The sequence below is a fragment of the Nicotiana tomentosiformis genome, chromosome 8, assembly GCF_000390325.3.
Source record: "Nicotiana tomentosiformis chromosome 8, ASM39032v3, whole genome shotgun sequence".
Lineage (NCBI taxonomy): Eukaryota > Viridiplantae > Streptophyta > Magnoliopsida > Solanales > Solanaceae > Nicotiana > Nicotiana tomentosiformis.
This window is the reverse complement of record NC_090819.1, coordinates 78,767,194-78,794,445: the sequence shown is the minus strand read 5'-3', so window position 1 is coordinate 78,794,445 and position 27,252 is coordinate 78,767,194. Positions and strand designations below refer to the sequence as shown.

The 27,252-nt window shown below is 36.9% G+C and overlaps 2 protein-coding genes across 2 annotated transcripts; one reads left to right on the top strand and one right to left on the bottom strand.

Moving 5' to 3' along the window:
- The first annotated feature begins 10,223 nt into the window (after positions 1 to 10,223).
- LOC104101759 (peroxidase 16-like) lies at positions 10,224 to 13,277 on the top strand. Its single transcript, XM_009609268.4, has 4 exons — positions 10,224 to 10,629; positions 10,802 to 11,002; positions 12,141 to 12,306; positions 12,773 to 13,277. The coding sequence occupies exons 1-4, from the start codon at positions 10,417 to 10,419 to the stop codon at positions 13,177 to 13,179; spliced, it is 987 nt and encodes a 328-aa protein (XP_009607563.1). The 5' UTR covers positions 10,224 to 10,416; the 3' UTR covers positions 13,180 to 13,277.
- A 478-nt stretch (positions 13,278 to 13,755) lies between these two features.
- Positions 13,756 to 25,993, bottom strand: LOC104101760 (ubiquitin carboxyl-terminal hydrolase 19-like). The gene is made up of 11 exons (XM_009609269.4): positions 25,503 to 25,993; positions 22,606 to 22,717; positions 22,437 to 22,525; positions 22,255 to 22,340; positions 21,994 to 22,156; positions 21,738 to 21,861; positions 21,386 to 21,543; positions 19,067 to 19,151; positions 16,591 to 16,803; positions 15,524 to 15,585; positions 13,756 to 15,407 (listed from the first exon to the last, which is right to left on the bottom strand). The coding sequence occupies exons 1-11, from the start codon at positions 25,772 to 25,774 to the stop codon at positions 14,357 to 14,359; spliced, it is 2,415 nt and encodes an 804-aa protein (XP_009607564.1). The 5' UTR covers positions 25,775 to 25,993; the 3' UTR covers positions 13,756 to 14,356.
- Positions 25,994 to 27,252: the final 1,259 nt, after the last annotated feature.

Sequence of the window (27,252 nt, the reverse complement as noted above, 5' to 3'; positions counted from 1 at the left end):
CAAACAATGCTAAAATCATGAATCATGCTCCAATTCAAGCTTAATGAAACTTAGAATTTCTAACTTTTACATTCGGTGTCGAAACCTATCAAATCAAGTCCGATTGACCTCAAATTTTGCACCCAAGTCATAAATGACATAATGGAGCTGTGAAAATTTTTAGAACTAGATTCCGACCCCGATATCAAAAAGTCAACTCTCCGGTCAAACTTCCAAACTTTACGATACGGACCTACCAGAACTGTCAAAACACTGATTCGAGTCCGTTTTCTCAAAATGTTGACCAAAGTCAACTTAGTTGAGTTTTAAAGCTCAAATTCATATTTAATCCATTTTTCACATAAAAACTTCTTGAAAAATTTTACGAACTGCGCACGCAAGTTGAGGAATAATAAATAGTGCTTTTCGAGGTCTTAGAACACAAAATTAATTATTAAGATGACATTTTTGGGTCATCACAAATTGCCACAACCGTAGAAAGGTTGGACATAAGGTTGTGGACTGTCGTGCACCGAAGAAGGACAAGAAGAAGAGTCAAGCAAACATGGTAGAAAAGAATGATGAAATGGAGGACTCGTGTGCCACGCTATCTGAATGTAGCTTGGTAGAAAATCCCTAGGAGTGGTGGATTGATTCTGGAGCCACTCGCCATGTTTGTTCTAACAAAGAGTTATTTGCCTCTTATGTTCCCACAGGGCCCGATGAGACAATAGATATGGGAAACTCCGCAACAACAAAAATTGAAGGAGTTGGGAAGATAGCTTTGAAGATGACTTCGGGCAAAGTTGTGACTCTAAACAATGTTCTTCATGTTCCTGAAATTCGCAAGAATTTGGTCTCTGCTGGACTTCTTATCAAGAATGGATTTAAGTATATCTTTGTTTCTGAAAAAGTTGTAATAAGTAAGAATGATATGTATGTAGGAAAAGGTTACCTAACTGAGGGCCTTTTCAAGTTGAATGTAATAGATATTGATATCAATAAAGTTCAAGCTTCTTCTTACTTACTTGAGTCAAATAATTTATGGCATGCACGTTTAGGTCACGTCAACTTCAAAACTATACGAAAAATGATTAACTTGGAAGTATTGCCTAAATTGGAATGCGATAATTTAAAATGTCAAATATGTGTGGAATCTAAGTATGTTAAACATCCTTATAAGTCGGTTAAAAGGAATTCAAATCTTTTAGACTTAATTCACACAGATATTTGCGACATGAAGTCAATACCATCTCGCGGTGGGAAAAAGTATTTCATAACTTTTATTGACGATAGTACTAGATATTGCTATATTTACTTACTTAATAGTAAAGATGAAGCAATTGAGGCATTCAAGCAATACAAAAATGAAGTTGAAACGCAATTAAACAAAAAGATCAAAATGATAAGAAGTGATAGGGGTGGTGAATATGAATATCCTTTTGAAAAAATATGTTTGGAATATGGCATTATTCACCAAACAACTGCCCCTTACTCACGACAATCTAATGGAATTGCGGAAAGAAAGAATAGAACGTTAAAGGAGATGATGAATGCCTTGTTGATAAGTTCGGGTTTACCCCAAAACTTGTGGGGGGAAGCTATTCTTACAGCTAATCAAATACTCAATCGAGTTCCCCATAACAAAACGCAATCCATTCCATATGAAAAATGGAAAGGTAGGAAACCCAACTTAAAATATTTTAAAGTGTGGGGGTGTTTAGCTAAAGTGAAAATTCCTAAACCCAAAAGGGTGAATATTGGACTGAAAATGGTTGATTGCGCTTTCATAGGATATTCAAGAAATAGTAAGGCATATCGCTTTCTGGTTCATAAATCAGAAAATCCCGATATTCATATTAATACGGTAATCGAATCCAATAATGCTGAATTCTTTGAGAATATTTATCCGTATAAATATGAATGTGAGTCGTTTATTTAAAAATTTAGGTGACCTCAAGAAGAAGAAAAGGAAAGTACGTTTGATGAGGAAAATCCAAGACGAAGTAAACGTCAAAGGACAATTGCTTCCTTTGGAACAGATTTTCTGACATTTTTGTTAGAAAATGAGCCTCAAACGTTTAAAGAAGTAATGTCTTCCTCGGAAGCACAATATTGGAAAGAGGCAGTTAATAGTGAGTTAGAATCCATATTAAGTAATCATACTTGGGAATTGGTTGATCTTCCTCCAGGAAATAAACCTTTGGGTTTTAAGTCGATTTTCAAAAGGAAAATGAAAGCTGGTGGTACTATTGACAACTATAAGGCAAGATTAGTTGTCAAAGGGTTTAGACAACGAGAAGGTCTTGAGTATTTTGATACATACTCACCGGTAATGAGGATTATATCTATTCGGGTGTTAATAGCATTAGCCACCGTGTATGGTCTTGAAATCCATCAGATGGATGTGAAGACATCCTTCATAAATAGAGACTTGGAGGAAGAAATTTATATGGAACAACCTGAAGGGTTCATGGTTCCCGAAAAAGAAAAGAAGATATGCCGACTTGTTAAGTCACTTTACGGATTGAAACAAGCACCCAAATAATGGCATGCGAAATTTGACCAAACAATATTGGCAAATGGATTTAAGATTAATGAGTGTGATAAATGTGTTTACATTAAAAACACTCCAAATCATATAGTCATTGTATGTTTATATGTTGATGACATGTTAATAATAAGCAAAGACATTGCAGATATAAATGCTACTAAGCGTATGTTTGCTAGCAAGTTTGATATGAAAGACTTAGAAGTTGCTGATTTAATTCTAGGAATTAAAATTCATAGGACTCCTCAAGGACTGGCATTGTCTCAATCTCATTATGTTAAAATGATACTTGAAAAATTCAAGTATCTAGATTTCAAAGTCGCAAAGACCCCGATTGATGTAAATATGGCTCTTACAAAGAATCTAGGCCAAAGTAGATCTCAACTGGATTATGCTCGTGTGTTGGGAAGTTTAATGTACATCATGAATTGTACACGTCCTAATATAGCTTGTGCGATAAGTAAACTGAGTCGTTACATAAGTAATACCGAACAAACTCGTTGGATGGCAATGAAACAAGTTTTGGGATATCTAAGGCATACCCAAGATTATGCTTTGCATTACAGTAAGTATCCTGCTATAATTGAAGGATATAGTGATGCAAATTGGATCACTGGGTCATCAGAAACAAAGTCCACAAGTGGATATGTTTTTACAATTGGTGGAGGAGCAGTTTCTAGGAAATCATCCAAACAGACATGCATTGCTCGCTCTACAATGGAGTCTGAGTTTATAACTTTAGATAAGGCTGGAGAAGAAGTTGAATGGCTCTGGAATTTCTTGGAAGATATTCCGTTTTGGCCCAAACCAGTGGCTCATATATGCATACATTGCGATAGTCAAGCGACAATAGGAAGGCTGAAAGTGTTATGTATAACAAAAACTCTCGTCACATATAACGAAGATACAATATCGTTAGACAACTACTCCTAGTGGAATTATCACAATTGACTACGTAAAGTCAAAAGATAATGTGTCGGATCCACTTATAAAAGGCCTAAATAGAAAGGCGGTTGATAAATCATCGAAGGGAATGGGACTATGGCCGAGGACAAGTCACTGTGGAGGTAACTCTACCTAGAAGACTGGAGATCCCAAGATCTAGGTTCAAGGAGATCAAATAAATTCATTAGTGACGGTTCAACATTGTCAAAATTTTGGTCTATTCTCATGATGAGACAATGTTCAGTACCAAGGATAAAGCGTTAAGGCTTTTTAATAATTTCTAAGTTTGATATGGAGTATATCAAATAATGTATCTATGGGATAATATGTTTAGGAATCACCTATATAAGTGTGAAGTGTAAGCCGCTTCAAGGAGAATTCTATAAGGCCAGTTCTCTACGCACTTATGAACCAGACAGTGTTCATGGCTGAAACGAACACAACAATGAGAACCAAAGGCGGTTAAAGGGTTGATTGTGTGACTTATGATTGTCTAGGTATACACCAAAGTTCGGCGGTTCAAAGATATCAAATCTATCGATTGACCGAGTATATCCGACATAAGTTCACAATGGAAAGTTCAAAGGAAAACCTACTTATCCAGATGCAATTAATCCTTGCTTGTAAATCACACAATTTTTTCATGCATGCATATTTTCAAATAGCTATTCCCCATTCATGTGGGGGATTGTTGGATTTTTTATCTAATTAGATTTAAAAAAAGATGTGAATGGAAAATGGAGGGAAAAGATTATGAGGGAAACGAAAAGTTTGAAATAGTTTCCTTTACTAATGCACTTTGTCCCTCATCGGAAGAAGGAAAGAAAATCTTTGTACTTATATAGAAAAGCACATCTTATAGCTCTTAAAGAGTTAAGAAGAACTGGTGACTCGCGTCATCATCGTCGTCATCGCTCGGCTCGGCTCGGCTCGGCTTCAGATTCGGATTTGGTCAATTGATATGATTGATTGATAATTTTTTGGACCAAATTTATTTTTCGTTTTCCGTTATTTGTTTTTCTTTTTTCTGATATTTTCGCGCGGATAATTTCCTAATGACTAACGGTCGTTTTTGAATTCGCGATCAAACAGAAAAAAAATTCTGTCAAAATAGTACCTCATGTGAACAAGTACTTTCGCATCTATTCAACCCAGACTGTTTGGCTATAAATTCAAAGGTTTGGTATCAATTTCTGACCACCGAAAATTTACATACTCTCCCCTCTCTCTTATGCATTCCTGCATTTGTTTTCCAAAAGCAAAAACGTAAGCATCAGTGTGGTTTACTGCCGCTTGTTGAGTTCGACGAAGTTCTGTAATTTCCATTGCCGGCATTACAGAATAGTTATTACATTCTATCGTGGGAGGAATTAATCCAACAACCTTGGGCAATAGTGAGAGGATTAAATTCCTTAAGGAAATACAGTTTTCTGTTGGTCTCGGAACATTATTCATTTTATTCTATTTCTGTCTTTGATTTCTGGTTTCATTTTATTTTGCAGAAATTATACTTTCGAATACAAATTACAACAGAGAGACCATACATAGAAAAGTTACAAAGACAGATTATCAACAGGGGTCGATGGCAGGTTTAATTACAAATAATTAATTAAAATTATATTCAATGTCTCCAGACCAATCTGGTCGGAAATTTAAAAGTTAATTAAATAAACACTAAGAAATTATTTTATTATTGTTATAATCAACAATCTCAAACCTAGATTCAACTACCAAATCAATGTGAAATTCTAATTATTCTAACAAAATTACTCAAACCTAGATTCAACTAGCAATTATTCTAACACAAACAAAAATAGAAAATTATGAATAGGGGATAAAAAACGAGAGAGACCGCGAGGGGGGGGGCATCGCTGGAGAAGGACGGGAAGCTGGTGGCCGTCATCACCTAGCTGCCTTGAGGGGTGATGGGTTTCAGCGCTGCAGAAGAGAGAAAAAGAGAGAAGAAAGAAAAAAAGAGATAGAAAAAAGAAAAGGGGTCGGGGGCGTTTAAAAAAAATCAACTAAATCGATCAAAATTTTGAATTCCCTTGAAAATTTTGACAGATTCAGTCGCTACTTTGGTCAACAAAGTCAGACCTCATTTTAATAGATTTTACGATATATATATATATATATATATATATATATATATATATATATATATATATATATATATATATATATATATATATATATATATATTCTCAACCGATGAGGTCGATAATGTCAAAAATACTTTTCACAGTATTTTGCACCAAAATGCACGGCGGGTGTAGTCGGCATATCTGCCGTAAAAATTAATAAAAATTAAAAATATTTTTTCACACATTTCTGACCGATTTCGAAAAATTTTAACTACTTTTTTCGGTCGAAATATTTCGATTGAAAATGAAACTTTTTTTAGTAGTGTAAAAAATTAGCCATCTTCTCAATAGTAATCAATATTTAGCCATTTTATAATTAGTTGAAGTTTAATTTAGAGAAGCTTGAACTCATTCTAGCATATTATGTCGGAGTTTTTCTGTGTTTTAGTTATTGATATTTTTATCCAGATATATTTCTGTCACGACCCAACTCTCACCAGAGCCGCGACGACGCCTAACACTACTTGTTAGGTAAGCCAACAGTAACATAATAGCTTAACATTTGAATAAACATAGAATAATAAACTCGACAATGGGAATATCGTAAATATCATATAAAACAACTGAAATACTGCTACAACCACTCCAAAATCTGGTGTTAATGACTAAATGAGCTCTACTAAATATCAAACATAAACCAAATCTCTAGTATAACTGACTGAGTAATAGAACGGTACCGAAGGAAAATAAAAGGAAAGAGAGTTGAGGTATGCGGAAGTCATAGCAGCTACCTTAAAATTCTCAAGCAGGTACTAGCACGGATCTAGCAGTCACCACGTCCGGATATACTTGAATCTGCACACAAAGTGTAGAGTATAGTATGAGTACAACAGATCCCATGTACTTTATAAGTAATAGAACTAACCTTAGGCTGAAAGTAGTGACGAGCTCAGAAGAAGACAGTCGGAGTCTGCGGACGTCATAGCAACTATACCTTGAAATCTCCAAGCAGGTACTAGCACGGATCTAGCAATCACCACGTCCGGATGCACTTGGATCTACACACAAAGTGCAGAGTGTAGATGAGCACAACTGATCACATGTACTCAATAAGTAATAGAACTAACCTTGGGCTGAAAGTAGTGACGAGCTCAGAAGAAGACAGTCGGAGTCCAATATAATGACAACACATGTATAATAATGACAATGACAATAACAATAAATAACTCAGAGGAATTTTCATAATCAGCTCGTTCAGGATACAGAAATTTAGACATGCTTTCAAGTTCAACAATTAAAGCCCAGAACTGGTAGGAACATGTCAAGTACAACTAGCATGAGGAAAGGTACATCTCTATGCCTACATGTTATAATATGCATGTAAAATGTATGATTTCACAGTGATATTTTCCAAGTACTCACACTCTCAGAATACTCAATATGCCTGTCTCAAATGCCCACTCATCACACACACAATCACTTAGTATTGTACGGGTGTCTGGCATCAATGCCCTCACCAAAGCACGTGTATATATCATTGTATCTGTGCTCACTGCTGGTCTATCAGACTTTGGAGGGGTGGATTCTGCCCACACGCTAATCAAAGCCTATAAAACCTGTTGCGATGTGCAGCCCGATCCACATAATAATAATAATAACAACAACACCCATACCCGGCTCTTAGGCCCACCTCAACCATCAATCTGTCAAGTCTCAAAAGCTCACAATCTCATACCACTCAGCCCAAATAATGATAACATGTGATATAACAGAGAATGATTAACAGAGATTAAGATATGATATGCAAATGAAGAATCATGATTGAAGAGTTAATTACAGTTAAAGCAGACAACTCAAAACAACATAAAGAACCTCATTAGGTCTAAATCGAATATGAACATAGCCTCAACATGATTTCTAACATGAATCATAGCTCAATTACTCTAACAAGTAGGGATTACTCGGATAAAACAAGACTTGATAGCAACACAATACAAAAAATCAACCCGGATTATGGTTTTCACGGTGCACGCCCACACCATGTCACCTCGCATGTGCATCACCCCAACCCAACACATTACCTTCAATTTCAAGTTTAAAAATGTTACTTACTTCAAAACGCACGAATCAATACTCCAACAAGCCTTTCCCACGCGTATCAGTCTCCAAATGACTGTTATCTAGTCACAAACAACTCAACATCAACAAATAATACCGTAGGAAACAACTTCAAACAATAAAGTTTAGATCTTTATCAAAATCAAAAGGTCAATCCTAAGTCCGCACCTCGGAACCCTGCAAAATTCACAAATTCCGAATACCCATTCGATTACGAATCCAACCATACCAAAATTATCCAATTCCGACCTCAAAGCGACCTTCAAATCTCTATTTTTTCATTTTTGATAAGTTTCTAAAACAATCCCCAATTTCTCTACTCTAAATCACCAAATAAATGATAAAAATGGATGGAATCATGATAAATGAACAAATCCGAGTCAAAAATACTTACTCCGATCCAAATTGTGAAAATCCTCTTCAAAATCTCCCAAAACCAAATTCTACAACTCAAAATATGATATAATAACTCTAACCCTTGAAATGACTTTTTAACATTCTGCCCAAATACTCTCCTTTCGTGATCGCGTAAAGTCCTTCGCGATCACGAATAACAAAATTCTTTAGTTGCCAAAGTCTTCTACACGAACGCGATGCCCAGGTCGTGAACGCGATTCCCCACAGTGCTATGCCTACGCGAACGCGTCCCTCTATCTGCGAACGTGAAGACTTAAGGCATGGTGCCCAAGCCAGCCTATCTCTTCTACGCGAACGTGGCTCCACTCTCGCAATCGCGACGCACAACCCCTCAAAACTTTCGTGAACGCGTCACCTTCTTCACGAACGCGAAGAACAAAATTACCTGCCACCGAATAACACTACGTGAATGCAACCACTATGTCGCGATCGCGAAGAAGGATACACCACACATCAGATCACCAGTTCCTCAAGACCAAAATGAAGCCGAACTTGATCGGAATCACACCCGAGCCCCCCGGAACCCCATCCAAACATACCAACAGGCCCTAAAACACGATACGAACTTAGTCGAAACCTCAAAATACATCAAACAATTGCAAAATCACGAATCACATCCCAATTGAAGCCTAATAAAACTAATGAACTTCCAACTTCTAAAACCAATGCCGAACCATACCAAATCAACTCCGAATGATCTCAAATTTTGTACACTAGTCCCAAATGACACAACGGACCTATTCCAACTCCTAGAGATATCAATAAGTCAACTCTCGGTGAAACCTCTCAACCTTCCAAACCTTCTAAAATTTCAACTTTCATCAATTCAAGCCAAAACACTTACGGACCTCTAAATCAATATCCGGACATACGCCCAAATCCAAAATCACCATATGACGCTATTCGGACCATCGAAACTCCATTCCGGAGTCGTACACAAAGGTCAAATTCCGGTCAACTCTTTCAACTTAAGCCTTCAACCTTGGGACTAAGTGTCCCAATTCACTCCAAAAGATTCCTGAAACCAAATCAACCACCCCGACAAGTCACATAACTACAAACGAGCATAGAAGAAGCAAAAAATAGGGGAACGAGACTACAATACACAAAACGATCGGCCTGGTCGTTACAATTTCCGCATTAAAAATGGTTATTTTTCAATTACATTTCAAATAATGACGGCTAAATTTTGGATACAAAATAAAAAAATTGGCCTTCCCACCCAATTTTTACGATAATTTCCTTCCTTTTACTTCTATCCCGACCTTCCTCATAGCAAAGATTTTTTTAGAATAAAATAAAATAAAAGACGTTTTCTACAAATTATATGTGTGCACAAGATGTTGTACATGAAACTAATGGACAAAAAATCATGCATGTAGTGTGGTGGTTAGGAAAATTATTATCCCCTTTCTTATGTCTTTTTCTAACATGAATTTCTTCTAATTATTACTTGTCAATCTTATCGAAAATTTAAAAAAGTGAACAAAAAAATGATATCAAAATCACTTGCCAAATAAGTGTTAGACAAAGATGAGATGAAAGAAGCTGTCATTTATGTCTTTATTGTAGCCTGTAGGGGTGCATGTGCTTATCTTTTGGTGTGTTGTTGCTCGAACCCTTCTCAACCACCCAAGATTCCTAGTCACTAGATAAGAGCTATAGTCAACATTCTACATCTATTTCTGCCATTTGGAAGTCTTTCTTTTCGTTTTTTTCTTTTCTTTTCTTTTTTTTTTTGGGGGGGGGGGGGGGGGGGGGGGGGGGGGGGGGTCCATGTTTATACTTAATTTCTTTCTTTTGTTTCTTTAGCAGTCCCAGATCATATTTACTATTTTTAGTTTAATAAGAGACTTGTATGCAATGTAGGAATAAAAACAAAATTAAGATAATTTTTACTTTTAAAAATCTCCTAATTTAATCTTGAAATACAAATTTATCGAGTACTAAATTGAAAAATTAAGGACCAAACATTACAATGCTCTTTTAGTTATATGATCATTTTCACAAATATAACCAAGGGACTTAGTATTGGCCTAAGTTGACGTTTCATAATTAAAATATACTATACGTAGTTTCTACTGTTTAATATAAATTTTGCTGTATTCTCCAACGAGAATCTCTATTGTTTTTGTTACATCGTACTTACACTACAACTTTCTACATATATAGTTATTGTTCTGAGAAAATATATTAATCAGTACTTTACATACTCGAACAAAAGATAAGCACTCCGTTTGAAACAGTCAAGTGTAATTAGCTATAAAATCCCACTAAAGCTTTCCAAAGAAAATATAGGGAATAAAGAGAGAAGTAGAAAATATGCATAGTAGCCAATTTCTTCTCTTATTGCTTCTTCTGTCTGCCATTTTCACAAGTAGTTGTATCAATGCTCAGCTCCAACGGAACTTTTATCGGAATTCATGTCCAAATGTTGAGTCCATCGTCCGATCAGCAGTTGAAGACAAGTTTAAACAGACAATTGTTACAGCAGCAGCAACCCTTAGACTCTTCTTCCATGATTGCTTTATACAGGTATTCTTTTTGCATCATTGTTGTGAGTAGGAATATTTTACACTATCATATATATATATAATGGAACGTAAATGTTAGTAGTGGTAATGCATTCTTATTTGTTGTGAGATGCGTTTTATGTATACAAAGGAAAATTGAGTGAATGTGTTTTGAACTAATGACAATATGTTAGGGTTGTGATGCTTCCATCATACTGAGGTCGTCAGGAAATAACACAGCAGAAAAGGATCATCTGGAAAATCTGTCCCTTGCTGGAGATGGATTTGACACTGTTATTAAAGCCAAAGCTGCAGTCGATAATGTGCCTTCTTGTAACAACAAAGTCTCTTGTGCTGATATCTTGGCCATCGCCGCTAGAGATGTCGTTGCATTGGTATACACTAACTGTTTGATTTGATCGCTTAATTTGCTTCTTACCTTATTACGTACAAGATTATTATTTCCTTGAAGAAATTGAAATTTACACCATGTGCATGATATGAGACAGACATGTTGTACGGATCTTTAGATGTGCCATCCTCTCTCTCTCTCTCTCTCTCTCAAGTACTTGAAAACTAATGTCTTAACTAATTAATACTAATACTTATAAACCCGTCCCTACATTTTTTATTATTCTTTTGTTAAAATGGTTATGAGTTATTACTTTTGTTGTTAGGGCGGTTCAAAATCGAACTGAAACCGTTAGCCGAACCGAATCGATGGCTTATTGGCTTATTGGTATCGGATTATCGGGGTAATGAATGGTGAACGGATTGAAATTTTATAATTAACGGTTTGAGGGCGGATTACTCAATTTTCTTATCGGGTAAACCGTTAAACCTGTTAAGAATTTTTATATCTATACTTTTACCCCTATGTAAAACGACTCTACAGCTGCTTTTGTGTTGGTTCAACTGGTTTGAGCTTTGTGTTGTTCAACTTGAAATGATAAAAGCCAGACATTTAGCTCATATTATAGCACAGTAAAGTTAGGCGAAGCTGTAGTAAAATGGATTAGGCTAGTTTTCTTCATGTTTAGGATGCTCATCTTGATTTTGTATAGTGCAATGAACTGGAACTATGTTCTTTGCATAGATTAGCTAGTATCTGTTATGTCTTCCTTATCAATAATTCTTGTATGTACTAGATTGGAAGGCGACTCTTCAAAAGTACTCTTAGATTAACAAGACAGTCTTTTGAATTTGAATCAGACATAAGTCTGAAAGCATCGACATGCCATTTTACTATGGCAGTTTGGTATTGATTGTTCAAAACTTTTCTATTTGGTTTAGCCGATAAACCGCCCGATAATTATTAATCTGATACCAATCTACTCATTGTCTTATTGGATGGCTAGCGGATTACTACATTTATAATCCGATAACCGTTAAGCCGAACCGTTAAGCATAATTATCCGCCCGATAAGCATCCCTAGTTGTTGTTATCGGTATAATTATTGGTAATTGGTATGGTCACTTGCTTTGGTGATGAGGATTTAGAATTTGTAATAGTTTTAAGTATTGGATGTGTAGGCAGGAGGACCAAACTATGCTGTTGAATTAGGAAGGAGGGACGGGAGAATGTCTTCACAAACTAGTGTGCAAAACAATCTACCCCACTCAAGCTCCGACATAGAGAAGCTCCTTCCTATGTTTGCCTCTCGTGGTCTGACTATCAGACATTTGATTGCCCTCTCAGGTATATTACCACTTCCAATTTCGTTTCTTTTTCTTTTTCTTCTCCATATATTTTTCTTTTTCATTGCTATAAAATACTATATAAATTAACATTCTTTTTAGGGAGATAAATTTGAATACCTTACCTTGCTCTTTGCAAGGGCCATTTGCAATAAATATTTGGGTTTCCGAAGTTGGATACCGTGGTAATTACTTTTTAAAAAAAATAAACACTACAGTATCACTTCATTTTGACCCTTATATCACAGTTAGGCACATGTAATGAAGCACATTTTGATTTATGTAGAATAGCGTTTATCCACTTTTTCCACAGTAGTCTTGCTCACCAAATGAGGATGAATATGTAAGAAAATTAACTCTCTCCACTGTACCTGTCGACCAAATTGTTGCTTTCTATCTCGTAATGAAATAGCCTAAAATGTCTATCAAGCAACAATCACCCAACAGGTGAAGTTATATTTTTGCAGGAGCACATACACTAGGATTTTCACATTGCAACCAGTTCTCAAGCAGGATATACAACTTTAACAGCACACACAAGGTTGATCCAACAATTGATGCAACCTATGCTAAGAAACTCCAAGAAATGTGCCCACAAGATGCACCTCCTGGAGTAGTCATCCCCATGGATCCAGACACCCCTCAAGTGTTCGATAACACATATTACAAGAACCTACAGAGAGGGAAAGGGCTGTTCACTTCTGACCAGACACTGTTTACTAAAAGGGGGTCAAGGAGAATAGTGAATATCTTTGCATCAAACAGGACAGCTTTTGAAAGGGTCTTCATTGCTGCCATGACAAAGCTTGGAAGGTTTGGGGTCAAAACTGGAAATCTTGGTGAAATTCGGAAAGATTGTGCTGTAGTAAACTAACAGAAGATGGACTAGATCACAGATTCATATAGGACCATTCTGCAGCACTTATTTCAAATTCCAAAAATTACACAATAAGGTGTAATCACGTTCATGAAGATCCAGAGTACATAAAAAATGACTTGCTGCTTCCCTTGTCCCCCGTAGCACGGGACCTGCTTCCAATCCCCCATACCCACCCAATAAAAAGGAAAACACGCACACACACACACACACATGAGGCCTCTCCTCCTCACCACATAAAACTTAAACTATGATTCGGAAATATGCATTCAATCACCAAATGGACTAGTATAAATGATTCAAGCAAACAATGTTTGCTCAATCTTAGAGAAAAAACTACATGAGTGAGCTTGGTTAATTTTGGAACCTAAAACAATTGTGAAAATAGTAGACCGGACGAACAACTTCTAAATTAGCTGTATACTCCGCTTCCACCCCTTAACTACATCCCACCCCTCAATTTTCCAAACTTTAATTCTAAATGAGAAGTAAACAAGAATTCTCATTCTAAACTACAGCACCCAGTGTTACAAGAACTATAAGAACAAAAGAATTAGCATTTACAACAGGCGGTTAGGCAGCAATAGAATCCAATTAATGGAACTATCTCAAAGTTATGGAACTTCTATCCATACCACAAATGTATTGCGGACAGTTCCTTCTTGCTAGATGAACCCAGCCAAAAAGGATACAAGTTTGTCCAAGATTTCTTCAAATTTTGAAACCCTGGAAAAAAAATACCCAGTACGTTCTATTGTGACGAGGGGAGTAACAATAATATCAATTAAAAATATGCTACTTGGTTATTCTCTATCTCCATTGTAGTTGGATCGCCAAAACATCCATAGATTAGTACTAGTACCTCATATCAGCCCCTGAATGAATGATATCTGGTTCCTGGACCATGACATTTTCCAGTTTATCATCAACATCTGAAGAAGCTCTGTAACAATGTCGAAATAAAAAGCTACCCATTGCCTCCTCAGTGATGAACTAGATCTCTTGAAAACTTAAATATTTGTTAAATGGGAAACGTTCATAATATATAATTTAGACACTAGTTATCTTTTCTCCAAGTTCTTGTAGGAGCTATCCAAACTTCTTGACAATTGGAGGTTCTAGTTCAACTCGTCCATGAGATTCCCTATCTAAACCAGCTGATTGCTTGCGCTACCTATGACTTTTCATCACTAATGGTGACATCAGTGCTCCAATCACATTCCATCGGGACAGCAGAATCTCCATTCTCAAGGTGACTTGATTCCCCAGATTTACAGGTGGCCATCTTAGTCTCATTAAGAGAAATTGCAGCTTGTCCAATTGAAGCATTACTAGACTCAAAATATTTGTCTTCCATATTAGTATCTTGGTCATCCATATCAATGTCATTTTCACAAGCCAATTCAGGCTTGGCACAGGCATTTGTCAGACCATTTAGGGTGCTATTCTGGCAAACTTCCCATGAGACATCTTTCTTGGTACATCTGTTCGATGGGCGTTTCCCAAGGAAGCCAGGGGCGAACAGTGGCTTTAACTTTGGTCCAGAAGAACTCCCTCCACCTGATTTCAGAACCACAGGGTGGCTTACGTGAGATGAAAATTCTTTATTCTGGTTAGTTTTGTCTGGCAGTTGAGTGGAAGTTTGTAACTTTGCATTGTCTGAGATGTCACCTAAGCTTGAGGCAGAGGATGAAGCATCATCCAGCATATCACCATTTGTCGCTACAGAATCCTCGGTAAACGAAGAACTCAACAGACAGTCATTGGTGGTTCTTTGGCATGGTTCAGTATCATCTTTACTGTCAGAAACAGGGGATTTTGTTTCACGTTTCTGAATCTCAACTTCAGCCGAAGAAGTAGCACCAAAGGAACTATCAGATACCACTCTAAGGCAAGAAATTCCTGTAGCTGCACTGGATGGTTTAACATCCAGGAACTCCTGCTGGACATGAGAACTTGCCCCAGTATCTACCTCCTGATGCTCCGCTCTGTCCTCAGGGTTGGTTAAGGAGGATAACTCCACTTTAGCCCCAATGATCTTAACTTCTGAACCATTAACATCTGGCGGTGAAACAGAATCAACAACTGTAGTCGGAGACACTGTTGCGCTAAGACATTTAACAGGTTGGTCTGTGGAACCTGGCTTGTCTTCCACTTTAACTGTATCCTGGTCCTCTTTCTTTAATAGTTCAAGAGGAAATAAGGATGCCGGCCGAGGGTAGATCCTGTCAAAAGTAAATGCAAATCAAGAACGTTTGCTGCCAAAGGCAACGCAACATGTTAAATAGAAGAGATGCATGTACATATCAGATCAATTAGATCATGGTCAAAAGAAGGTTACCTGCTATATAAGAGCATGTATGCTCCCTGCGAAAGCACTTCATCCAAATCAACACTAACCACCTACCAAAAATTGTACAATGCGTCGCACACAAACATTTTAAAGTGATGAAGGAAAAATTGTGAAAAGGAAAAACAAATTAAGAAGTATCTATAAGCGGGATATTGTACTGAGATCATGCTGTTTGAGGTAGATTATTTATTAAGTAATGACTTTTACTAATAAAGCTTAAGTGCTCTAACTCCCACAGCACCTATATTCCCAGTTTGACATTGTTGCAGACCCAAACATACACTGAGAAACAACCAAGAGTGTCAAAATCTGCATAGCTTAACAGAGAAACTGGTGTCACATTCTACATGACAACGACAAGGAAAATTTGAGAGAAGGTGGCACAGCAAAGAAGGTGCCCATATTACGAGTTTCTTATACTTTTTTTGTGGGATATACTTATACCCAGGCAAGTTTGTATACATGTCACATTCATGGAGTAGATTCTTACCTAAATAATACAAATATTACATTTCTCAAATTAGATTCATCTATTAAACCACTTTAAACATCCACAAGCACAAAAAGTAAGAAGCATAAAGTTTTCTGAAGCTTCACTTTTTACTTATGGTACATGATCTTGGAATGGGCGCGTATGATATGAGTGAGCAGCTTTAATAACTTCTGGTGCATGCACGAAACACCCAAAGCATGTCACATCCATTCAACCCCAGGTACATCAAGGCAAATCAAGGAGCCAACAAATAAGATAAAACTAATCTACGAGAGAAGACAACTAGCTTATAGCAACATGCATTTTCAAGCAGAAGCATTAATATATTTTATCGTCAAACATATCTACGTAACTAGCATTTGCCAGGCCCAATATAGCATTCACCGGGATATAGCAACTCATATAAATTACCAAGCTTCAGAGATTACACTGTGGATAATCAGCACAGAAGAACATAAATGAAAGTGCGACATGCCAAAATCAGCTACCAACCAATACATTTCGTGCATTGCGATGGCATACAACAACAAACAAGAGGGTAGAGCAAGGGAGAAGTTTCTACCTTACAATCATCAATCCTGTACCAACTTCCACGGAAATCCTTGATATAGCATATGTAATGGCCGAAAAATGACGCATTCAACATATCCACGTGAACAATAACTGCATATAGCTTGTAAATATTATTGCCGTCTCCTGCTTCGCTCACGTACCGATGGAGATCCAATGTTTCAGGGAAAGTCACCCTCTTATTCAATTTACCAAACCTACCACTCTGCATAGAGATTTTGACCACAAATAAACAGAAGAAGCAGAAATTTGGAATACAAACTCACAGAGTTGCATCCAGGAATAAAATGGAACTTGGGGGTGAGGAAGTGGGTGAGGAATGTTAATAGAGAGAAAGAAACTACCTGAGTTATTGTAATTCACCCATACCATAAAGAAATGCAAATTCTGTTTTGCAGTTCTAGAAAAGATATAATAGCAATTAGAAACGCAACACGTACGGATTAAATTATCCTTTTGTTTTACAACCTAGGGTGCATCCTTGTCTCTGAATGGAACCCAACTGAAGAAAAGAGCAAATCCAATAATGCATGATAACTTTTTTAAATATTACGCTATTCAATTTCTCTCTAACCTAAGGAATTTTTTTTTTTTTTGATAAGGAGCCTAGCATTTCTTAAACAATGTTCCTTTAAGTATAATGATGTCTTATCGAAAAAGCCTATGTCTGACCAATTAATTTCATACCTACGTGGTAAATAGTGAACTCATAGCCTATCTAAACAAAGATAATCTTCAGATTGACATTGAACACTCCTGAAGAAAAATATTTATGGGAGATTAAGAGTTCATGTAAGATCTTATTTGTCAGCTCAAGGTACACCTGGAGTCTGTACATCCTAGGTCGAACATATTTTCTTCAGCTGGACTTCCATCAGACCCGTTTTTTCCTGTAGACTTAAGAACCTAAATTCAATGTTGATGTGAACCCATAAAGCTATGGCTGAAATATTCATTTTGAGAAATACATATTGACTGTCTCTTTTTTGAGAAATTTTCGATTTTTGAAATTTTCAGAATACATATTGACAGTCTCTTTTCACAATTAAGGTGGCGCTCCAGTTTGTTCAACAGCAGAACAATCCTAAAGGACCTGAACATGAAATATCCACTCAAATATCCCATGGTTATACGGTAAAAGACTAAACTATTTTGTCCGACTTGTAAGGACCCGCTTTCTAAATTCAGGCAATATACACTGACAATAAAAGACCATTGTGCCCACTGCCCAACATCAGGAACAAACAATTAAACAATTTACACCTTAATATATTGCTGGTGCATGATACAAATCTAAGTAAACTACAGAAAACCTGTAAAACCAGCTCTTTCTTTAGAACTTGTCCACTTTATTGCCTAAGGGGAAGTCTTATCAAAAGGAAAAAAAAAAAGGGCGGACATTTCTGTCGCTTCCTGCTACGACAACTCATTTTCTCCTGCATTTCTAGAGTTCATTCCTTCTAATTTGTCTTTGCTTCTTTATGAAACAAACCATAAAGATACTCAAGTTATGCATTAGTACTCCCTTTGTCTCATTTAAACGACACAGTACGTGGGAACCAAACCATTTTTTTCTTTTACTACCATTTTTTTAAATATTTGCTAAATATTAACAATTACAAAAGAAGTTGCGCTTCATGAAACTTTTTTATAGTTCCTAATTATGTAAATTTGACTTCAAGAAGATTGAGAAATTGAAAGTTTGATTAACACAAATTTAGATATTTTGGCCCTTATTCTCCTACCCTTACATTCTCTTCGGACGGAGGAAGGCTCTTTTTTTTCGTTTTTCATATGTTATAAATTTGGCAGTGTCTGATTGCTGTACTAGAAAAATGGAACCATGGAAGAAGAAGGGTGCCAAGGGAGAAAAAGGAGTTTAGAGTTAGCATGCAGCCAATTGCCATTAAACTTGTGGCAACTCTTTGATTCAGAATCTGACCTTTGTTACTGTTCATTTTTTTCTTTTTTTCCTTTTATATTTCACCTGAAGGATTGAATGTCTTCCTTTAACGTTTCAACTCCTTTGAAGTACTTTTACATAGTAGCCATGTTGTGGGCTATCTGTCCTGGTGATAAGTTAAAAGAAGTCCATTTTTTGTAGTATCTACATCTTTACTTTGAATATGGGCAAAAGATTTCCATGCAGAGAAATGATGAGGATCACCTTAATGTGGGGATGATTTGCTGGAGAGGTGAAAATTGGACATGAACCTTTCTTCTAAATTTTTAAAGAATTTTGGTATTAGCACTTGCTCATACATGACTAGCATGACCCCTCATTATATAGGTTGTTGACTACTAACTAAAGACGGATAGGTCCTAGAAAAAGAGCAAGGATCATTCATTTACAAGTTTGAACGAAAAACTTGTTTAAGGGCTAACATTCGAGCTACACAAGTTTAAGGGTCTATAGTGCACTTTGCCCTAGATGGTTGAAGCACAATAAATAGAAAAATAAAACCAACCTGAAACCTTTTCAAGGCAATTGTTAAGATATTTGGTGCCCTCCTGACCATTAGACACTTCCATGCCTTGACATAGTCATTGCATCTGCAAGAACAACCACAGTTGTTGACCACTATTAACGATTAGGCAGCATCATCAAATCAACTGTGCCTCAATCTAAACTAGTTGGGGTAATGGGGTCGGGTAAGTATCCAGCAGTTTGACAATTTTTGCATTGGTCGTTAACCAACCGCAACTTAACTAGTGAGCTCTAAATAACTCTCAGACACATGCTAAACTTGAGTGTCTCATCCAAATAGAAAAAAATTGCATAGAAAGACATAATGTCAAGGATTGTGAGATCCAATACCACCCAAATAAAAAAGGAAAATCAAGTGGGAAAACTGGCACGAGAAACTCTAAACTTTGCAATGAGACATTTTGATACCCCATAAAAGAATGACCTACTACGGTCAACATGAGCTGAGTTCAATTAATTACAATGTTTTTGTTATATTTGAAACCTAAATTAAAAGTTACTACCACAACCACAAAATTTTTGAAGATATTCTTTTGGGAAAAGGCATAAAGACCCCCTCAAACTATAGTCGGATTTTCAACTACACACTTACTCTTTGAGGGAAAGAGTCCTATTACCCCCTGAACAATTTTAAAGTGGAATTAATTCCACCCTGAAATGCTATATCCAGATCTGAAATAAGTGGTGAAATACACGCACATGAATCTGACACATGTGTACCCACTTAAATCTCTTTTATTCAAAACTTTTTGCCATCTTTCCCTTTCCACTACCTTTCAGCCATTAAAACAATTGCAGAACAACTTCTCCCTGTGGAGTTCTTTTGCAGGTGGAGTGCTGCCAGCTTTCCATTTAAATCTCGACATTGGTTGTGCTTAAATAGTTGGATTTCCACAGAACTAACAAGACCCATATTTACTTCTCTTTTCCTTTTTTTTTTTTCTTTTTCCTTCCCTTTTTCTTTCTCATACTTTTTGCATGTGCTACGAATCTGGGCAATGAAATTTGGATTTCGGGTAATAGTGTCGATATGGTGTGTGACGAGATGGTGGTGCCGAGGTGGAGTTTAGATTGGAGATTAACTGGGTGGAAAATGAAAAAGAGGCAAGGGGAAGATGAAGTGAAGGTGTCGAGAGGTAGTTGTAAGAGAGAAAGAGAGAGAGAGGAGAAGAAGATTAGAGGAAATAAATGGAAGAAAGGAAAGAAGATTTGCCAGAATTATTCGTCGGTATTCATGTTCTCCCCGAAAAGGTGAAGTAAAAGAAGAAATAAAGAAAAGAAAAAGAAAAAAATAACAGAAACATATATATATATATATATATATATATATATATATATAATAACTGAGATATTATAAAAAAAAATTTAACACTTACGTTTGCTTAGGTAGGGGTAAGGTTTGCGTACACACTACCCTCCCCAGACCCCACGGTGTGGGATAATACTGGGTATGTTGTTGTTGTTGTTGTTGTTACGTTTGCTTAGGGAGGAATTAAATACACTTCAAAATGGTTCGGGGGGGGAGGAAGGAGGTCGTTATGCCTTTTCCCTATTTTTTTAAAGATATATCTGATAATTGTTGTCAAATATTTTCCAACAACTACCTCCGTTCCCATTTATGTGGCACCGTTCAGCTTTCGAGAATCAAAAGAGTTTTTCTTTGGCCACAATTTTTCATATACCTTTTAAATATTTTGATGTGTTAATTATTGTGACTTAATACTCCCTCAGTCCCAATTTATGTGGAGATGTTTGACTCGGCACGAGTTTAAGAAAGAATGGAAGACTTCTAAAACTTGTGGTTTAAAATAAACCATAGATATTTATGTGGCTGTAAATCAATTCATTAAGGGTCAAGTAGGAATTTTAAAGATAAATTGTTCCTAAAAAAGGAAAGGTGGCATTCTGTTTGAGACTGACTAAAAAGGAAAGAGTGCCACAATAAATTGGGACGGAGGGCCTAGTACTTTTTACAGAGTTACCAAATATGTAAATTTTATTTCAAAAAAACTTAAAAATTCTATGTTCGGATTCACGGTCAAAATTAAGAAGTTTGATCCGAACGGTGACACATAAATTGGGACGGCGGGAGTAAGACTAAGCCAAAGAAATAGGACCGAGGGAGTGTCGTGTTTCTATATTAGTCCATCATGTTATTAGATATGGATGAACACAGAAATCTGGGTATAGAATCAATCAGGAGTGTGAAGTAAAAAATATGAAACCATACATCAACAAAAATGGCATTCCAGATTGTAAAATGGATGCAATTCATTATCATTAGTATGAAGAACCTCACCCATCACATTTATACAAGTTATCTCCATCAAGCCATTCTCTTGCTGTGAATTGATCTAAGCATTCCTCCAAAGATTCAGCATCCCCATGAATCTCTACGGTCAGATCCATCATATTCTCAAACTGATCTGAAACATTATTGCATTCTGTACATATGACCTAAAATAGAAATAACTCAGTTAAGCAGAGAAGGAAAGGGAAGAGATCAAAATAATACAAGAGCATAAACACATGTGCAGCTTGAAATATCAGAAAAGCACATAGAAAATATTTTGATGATGCAACATAAATTAAGTCCTATGTTTCTTTGGATAATCACATGCTATGTCTTCTCCATCTTAAATTAAAGTTACCCGGGATTGCAGGTGACCACCAAATATGTGTTGAATAAGTGTTGTCTCCTGTGTGTTAGGAGAAACAGCTTTCTCTCCACCAAATTCATCAAGGCACACAGATTGCATCGTGTCAATAGCAAACCTATAAAAGAAGGCAATTGTCATTATTTCGTGTAAAATATGCTTAGTGAAACACATTGAACACTACACTGGAAAATATTTATCACACGTACTGTAAGATACTCATCAACTTTACTATACCAAAGAAACACACCTCATAAATTCATGGGCATCCTCCTGTTTACCATACCCAAGATTACCACCAATATTAGGCAAACGTGAAAGTATGTTAATTGGTGAGAAGGGCTGCTGACTTCGACTAGCCCGCTCTACATGGTGTTGAAATTCACAAAGGAAGCACCAACCATTCCGCCTACCTGAAGGAAGAGTAGAAAAAGTGTATAACAAAAAGAGCTGTTTTGATCACTTCAAAAGAAGCACTAGTTCGTATACTTGTTCTAATGAACGCAATTACATTCTCTCAGGTGGCCTTTCTCCAACAAGTAGGCAACAAGCGGCTTAGTGTAAGTCAGACATTGTAGAACCACATTCGCAAAGCAACTGCATAAACCAAAAAGAATATATTTACAATGTAGACAAAAGCCAAATGGCATACTAAATAATACTTGGTTGCTAGAGTCTAAAATGAGGGAATACCTGTTTCCACAATTTAGGAGCCCACAAGGTGGGAAACCTGGGCTATCCCAGTTAAAAAGTTCCAAGAATTCCTTGTATGGGAAAAGTACCTAAATGATTAAACCAAACTATGGTCAGGTGTTTTATAACATATATGCATAGTTGTGTAATTAGCTAAGACGGCGTGTACCTTCTTCGAATGGTCAGGTATCAGCGAAGCTGCAGAAGAACTGCCTTTCCTAAAATCCTTGCATTTAAATTTATGCCCAGATTCCCAATGAGATCTTTGGCAAGCTTCAGAGCTATGAGAGAAAGAAAGAGAGCAAAAACAATCAGTCGTTAACCAATAAGGCACTCCAAGTATACAAGGAAAAGTTAATAGATTATGGTCACCCCTGAGCAGTGTTTTTAAAAGTGAAAAGCACAAAGAAGTGACAAGGTTCATGGGGCTTTAAGCAAAAAGTGAGAAGTAGAACACACGCTTCTTTGAAGTGAACCGCAAGTTACATAAAAAAAAAAAAAAGGGAAAGGGTCAAAATTGCCCCTGTACTATACAAAATTGATCAAGTCTACCCTCCGCTAGACTTTGGGTCTACTCAAACCCCTGCTGTTAGAGAGAAGTCTCTACAAACTATCGCCACGTATATTGTTTATACAATCAAACTGTAGATTTAATACGAAAGTAACCGCTGTGGACACCAAGCTTGAAGTGAAGGTACTCTATCAGGTCAAGGCTCTGTACGTTACAATTAAGTATAAAATGTAGAACAGATTGTGCTAGATAGCCAAATTATGAAATTACACAAAATTAACTGGTTGACATAGTCTCACAGTAAAAGCTAAGTTAATATATGGCATCCAAGATTTATATTTTAATATACATACAAAAAGGTTACTTAGTTTGGGCTCTATATTCCTGTATAGATATAGATGCTATCATAGATTGCGTATATGTGGCTGGGAGAAGCAGTGTTGTCATAGGCGAAAAGCGAAAAAAAGCATTTAAGTCCATTGAGGCTTTAAGCGCAAGGGCAAATAAAGAGCGGGTTCTAACGAAAAAAGGTACAGTTGAACGGAATGATGAGAATCTAAATGTAGCTCAAAAACAATAATTATAAATCCAAGTAGTAATAATTATCTTTTAGAATGATTATATAGACAAAAGAATTGAAGATATTAAATTAGGTGAATTACTTATAGCTCATTGTCACTTTCTTCAAGACAAAGCCCCTGGGCAATGAGGCACACGCTTTAGCGCCTTGGAGTCTGCGCTAAAGCGTCGCTCAATCTACGCGAAGCACACAGATACTTTGCATCTAGCTTGAGGGCTTAAGCACACCTCAACTAAGCCTTTGACAACAATGTCGAGAAGTTACTTTATATGGCCAGGGCTCTATATACTAGTACACAAGAAAATTGTAGAAAAGTGTAATCATCCATTTATAACCAAATTGTAGACTCACAAAATTGATTGTTATGGAATAAAACATTGACGAAGTTGAGGGGCTATGTGTAAGATGAGTAGGGGCAAAGCGACCGGGCCGGATGAAATCCCGGTGGAGTTTTGGAAGAGTGCGGGCAAGGCAGGCTTGGAGTGGATGAAATCTAGGTTATTTAATGTCATTTTTAGAACGAAAAAGATGCCCGAAGAGTGGAGTCCACGATGGTTCCTGTATACAAGAACAAGGGTGATATTCAAAATTGCAATAACTATCGGGGTATCAAGCTGCTTAGCCATACTATGAAAGTCTGGGAGAGAGTGGTAGAGCTAAGGGTGAGGAAGAGGGTGTCTATTTCCGAGAACTAGTTTGGGTTTATGCTAGGGCATTGGCGTTCGACTACAGAAACCATCCACCTTGTTAGGAGATTGATGGAGCAGTATAAGGAGAGAAAGAAGGACTTGCATATGGTGTCCATCGACTTAGAAAAGGCGTACGATAAAGTTCCGAGGGAGGCTTTGTGGAGATGTTTGGAGGCTAGAGGTGTACCTGTTGCCTACGTTAGATTGATTAAGGACATGTATGATGGAGTAAAGATCCGAGTGAGGACGGTGGGTGGGGACTCGGACCATTTTTCGATTATGATGGGGTTGCATCAGGGGTCGGCACTCAACCCTTTTTTGTTTGCTCTGGTGATGGACGTACTGACGCGCCACATCCAAGGGGAGGTGTCGCGGTGCATGCTATTTGCAGACGATATTGTATTGATTGACGAGACGCGAGACGGTGTGAACGCGCAATTAGAGGTATGGAGGCAGACCCTGGAATCTAAAGGTTTTAAGTTGAGCAAGACCAAGACAAAATACTTGGAGAGTAAGTTCAGTGGAGAGACTCAAGGGGGAAGGGGAGGTGAGGCTGGACTCGCAGGCCATCCCTAGGAGAGGGAGTTTTAAGTACCTTGGGTCTATTATTCAGGGGAATTGGGAGATTGATGAAGATGTCGCACATCGTATTAGGGCGGGATGGATGAAATGGAGACTCGCTTCCGATGTTTTATGTGATAAAAAGGTGCCACCGAAACTTAAGGGTAAGTTCTACAGAGTGTTGGTCAGACCAACGATGTTGTATGGGACTGATTGTTGGCCAGTCAAGAATGCTCATGTCCAGAAGATGAAGGTAGCAGAGATGAGCATGTTGAGATGGATGTAGGTTAGATAGGATCAGAAATGAGGTTATTCGCGACAAGGTGTGTGTGGCCCCTGTTGAGGACAAGATGCGGGAAGCCCGGCTTAGGTGGTTTGGTCATGTGAGGGGAGGAGCACAGACGCCCCGGTGAGGAGATGTGAGAGGTTGACATTGGAGGGCGTACAGAGCGGCAGAGGTAGGCCAAAGAAGAAGTGGGGAGGTGATTAGACAAGACATGGCGCAGCTTCAGCTAACCGAGGACATGACCTTTGATTAGTAAAGCAGTGTTCTTTATTGCAATCCAAAGTCCGAATATTGTATTAGTGTACCTGATTATTAATTCTTATGCCGTCGGCACCAGTCCAGAGAATTTACTATACAAGGTAATATTAAACATAAAATTAACAAGTAATAATTGTGTAAATTTAGATATTATTATCAACAGGAATGAGCTTAGCATTACCAGTATTTAACCATCTTGCAACGAGAGCATTGCTTAGAGGTGATACTACCGCATACCCCGCAACCTTCTGGCGTTGTTGTCGGCGGCTCCTCCATTCTCCGATCACCAAAACTCGCCGTCGGCGGCGAAGCAGCAGAATCAAAATTAGACTCGTCGTCGACGAGAAAGTACTTGGAGGCGGTGGTCTTGACGAGGTAGAGGAGTGAAAATACGACGACTATGGCCGTCAATACAAAGTGCAAGTAGGAATTCAGATCCACTGCTACATGCATTAGAGATTTATACTTTTCCTACTAGTGCGGAAAAAAATTAAAGCTTTATTCTTTACGAAACAGCGCTCTCTCATATATGGTGAGCTAGGGTTTCAATTCCTGCATTGAATTGGAATTGGAATTGGAATAATTTGGGGAATCTGGAGTGGAATTTTAAATTTCTAGAATATGAAGGAAGGTTTTTTCTTTTCTTTTATTTTTTTCTTTTTTAAAGGTTTGATTAATTGTTCAATTGGTTCTACAGTTTTACTATGTCAGCAAGCTAATGTGCACCTTCTCAACACAAAAAGGAAAAAGAAAAAAAAAAAAAAAAAAGAGATAAAAAATGCCTATTTATGAAATCTGATAAATACATTTGGACTTTTTATATTTCATATTTTTGGCTTTTTGTTTATTGTAGTGCGTATTATTTGCTTCATCTATTGAAATGGCTATAGTTTTAATATTTTCATACATAATTTGGGGATTATGTTTTCAATTTGTTTTTTAAAATTTTTGAATTAGTATCCTGCATTGTTATATTACAATCTTTGTTTCCTTTAAAGCTAATAAATTCAGTTTATTATGAATCTTCTTCCTCTTTCCGTAGTGCCAACAAGTTTTAATCTTTTCTTATCTTTCCTTTTTTCAAAACAAAGCATTTCAAAATCATTTTTTCTTCTTCTTATTGTTGCAAATAAAATGTAAAATTATTTCGATATGAATCGAGCTTTTACCATTTGCCCAAAAGATCAAATGACCTTAAAGACATTATTATGGTTTGTAATATTTTGGAATTTTGCTGGTAGTCTTAATAAATAAATTCACAGTTTCATTGAAAAAGAAACTAGAGTTATGGCAAGCAAAGGCGGACCCACCATTTTTACGCGACGGGGGCATCGTATTCTACTCAACTAGTGTCCCCTAAAGGCTTTTAGTGTTTAGGGAGTCAAGTATTTTAAATTAACCATTTTCCAGGTATATATATATATAACAAGATTTCTGTTGAATCTTACGGGGTCCGGTGACCCCTCACTATAACACATAGCTCCGCCTGGTAGGGGCAATGAAGCCCACCTTAGTACACTTACGGTCATGTGGTTCAATTGTGGGATATTCCATTGGCTACGAATTATGATATCCCAAGAGATAAACTATCACACCTTTTATATGGGATAGGTAAAGTATTATTTGGGTGAAAATTAATTACATCCCCCAAGTTTACTCTAAAAATCAGACTCATCCTTCAACTTTGAACAATTGTCATTTTCATCCTACGCAATGTCTATTTTACCCTTGATATTTTCTACTTCCCATATATGTAATGCCTTTTTTATATTATTTAGATATTTTTTAATGCAAGTATTTATTTCATATGTTTAAAAAATTATATCTTATTATATATTTAATCTAAATTCACTAACATTATAAATAAAATAATCATAATATAAATTTATTACAAAATGCATTGCTACTTTATTATTATTATTATTATTTTA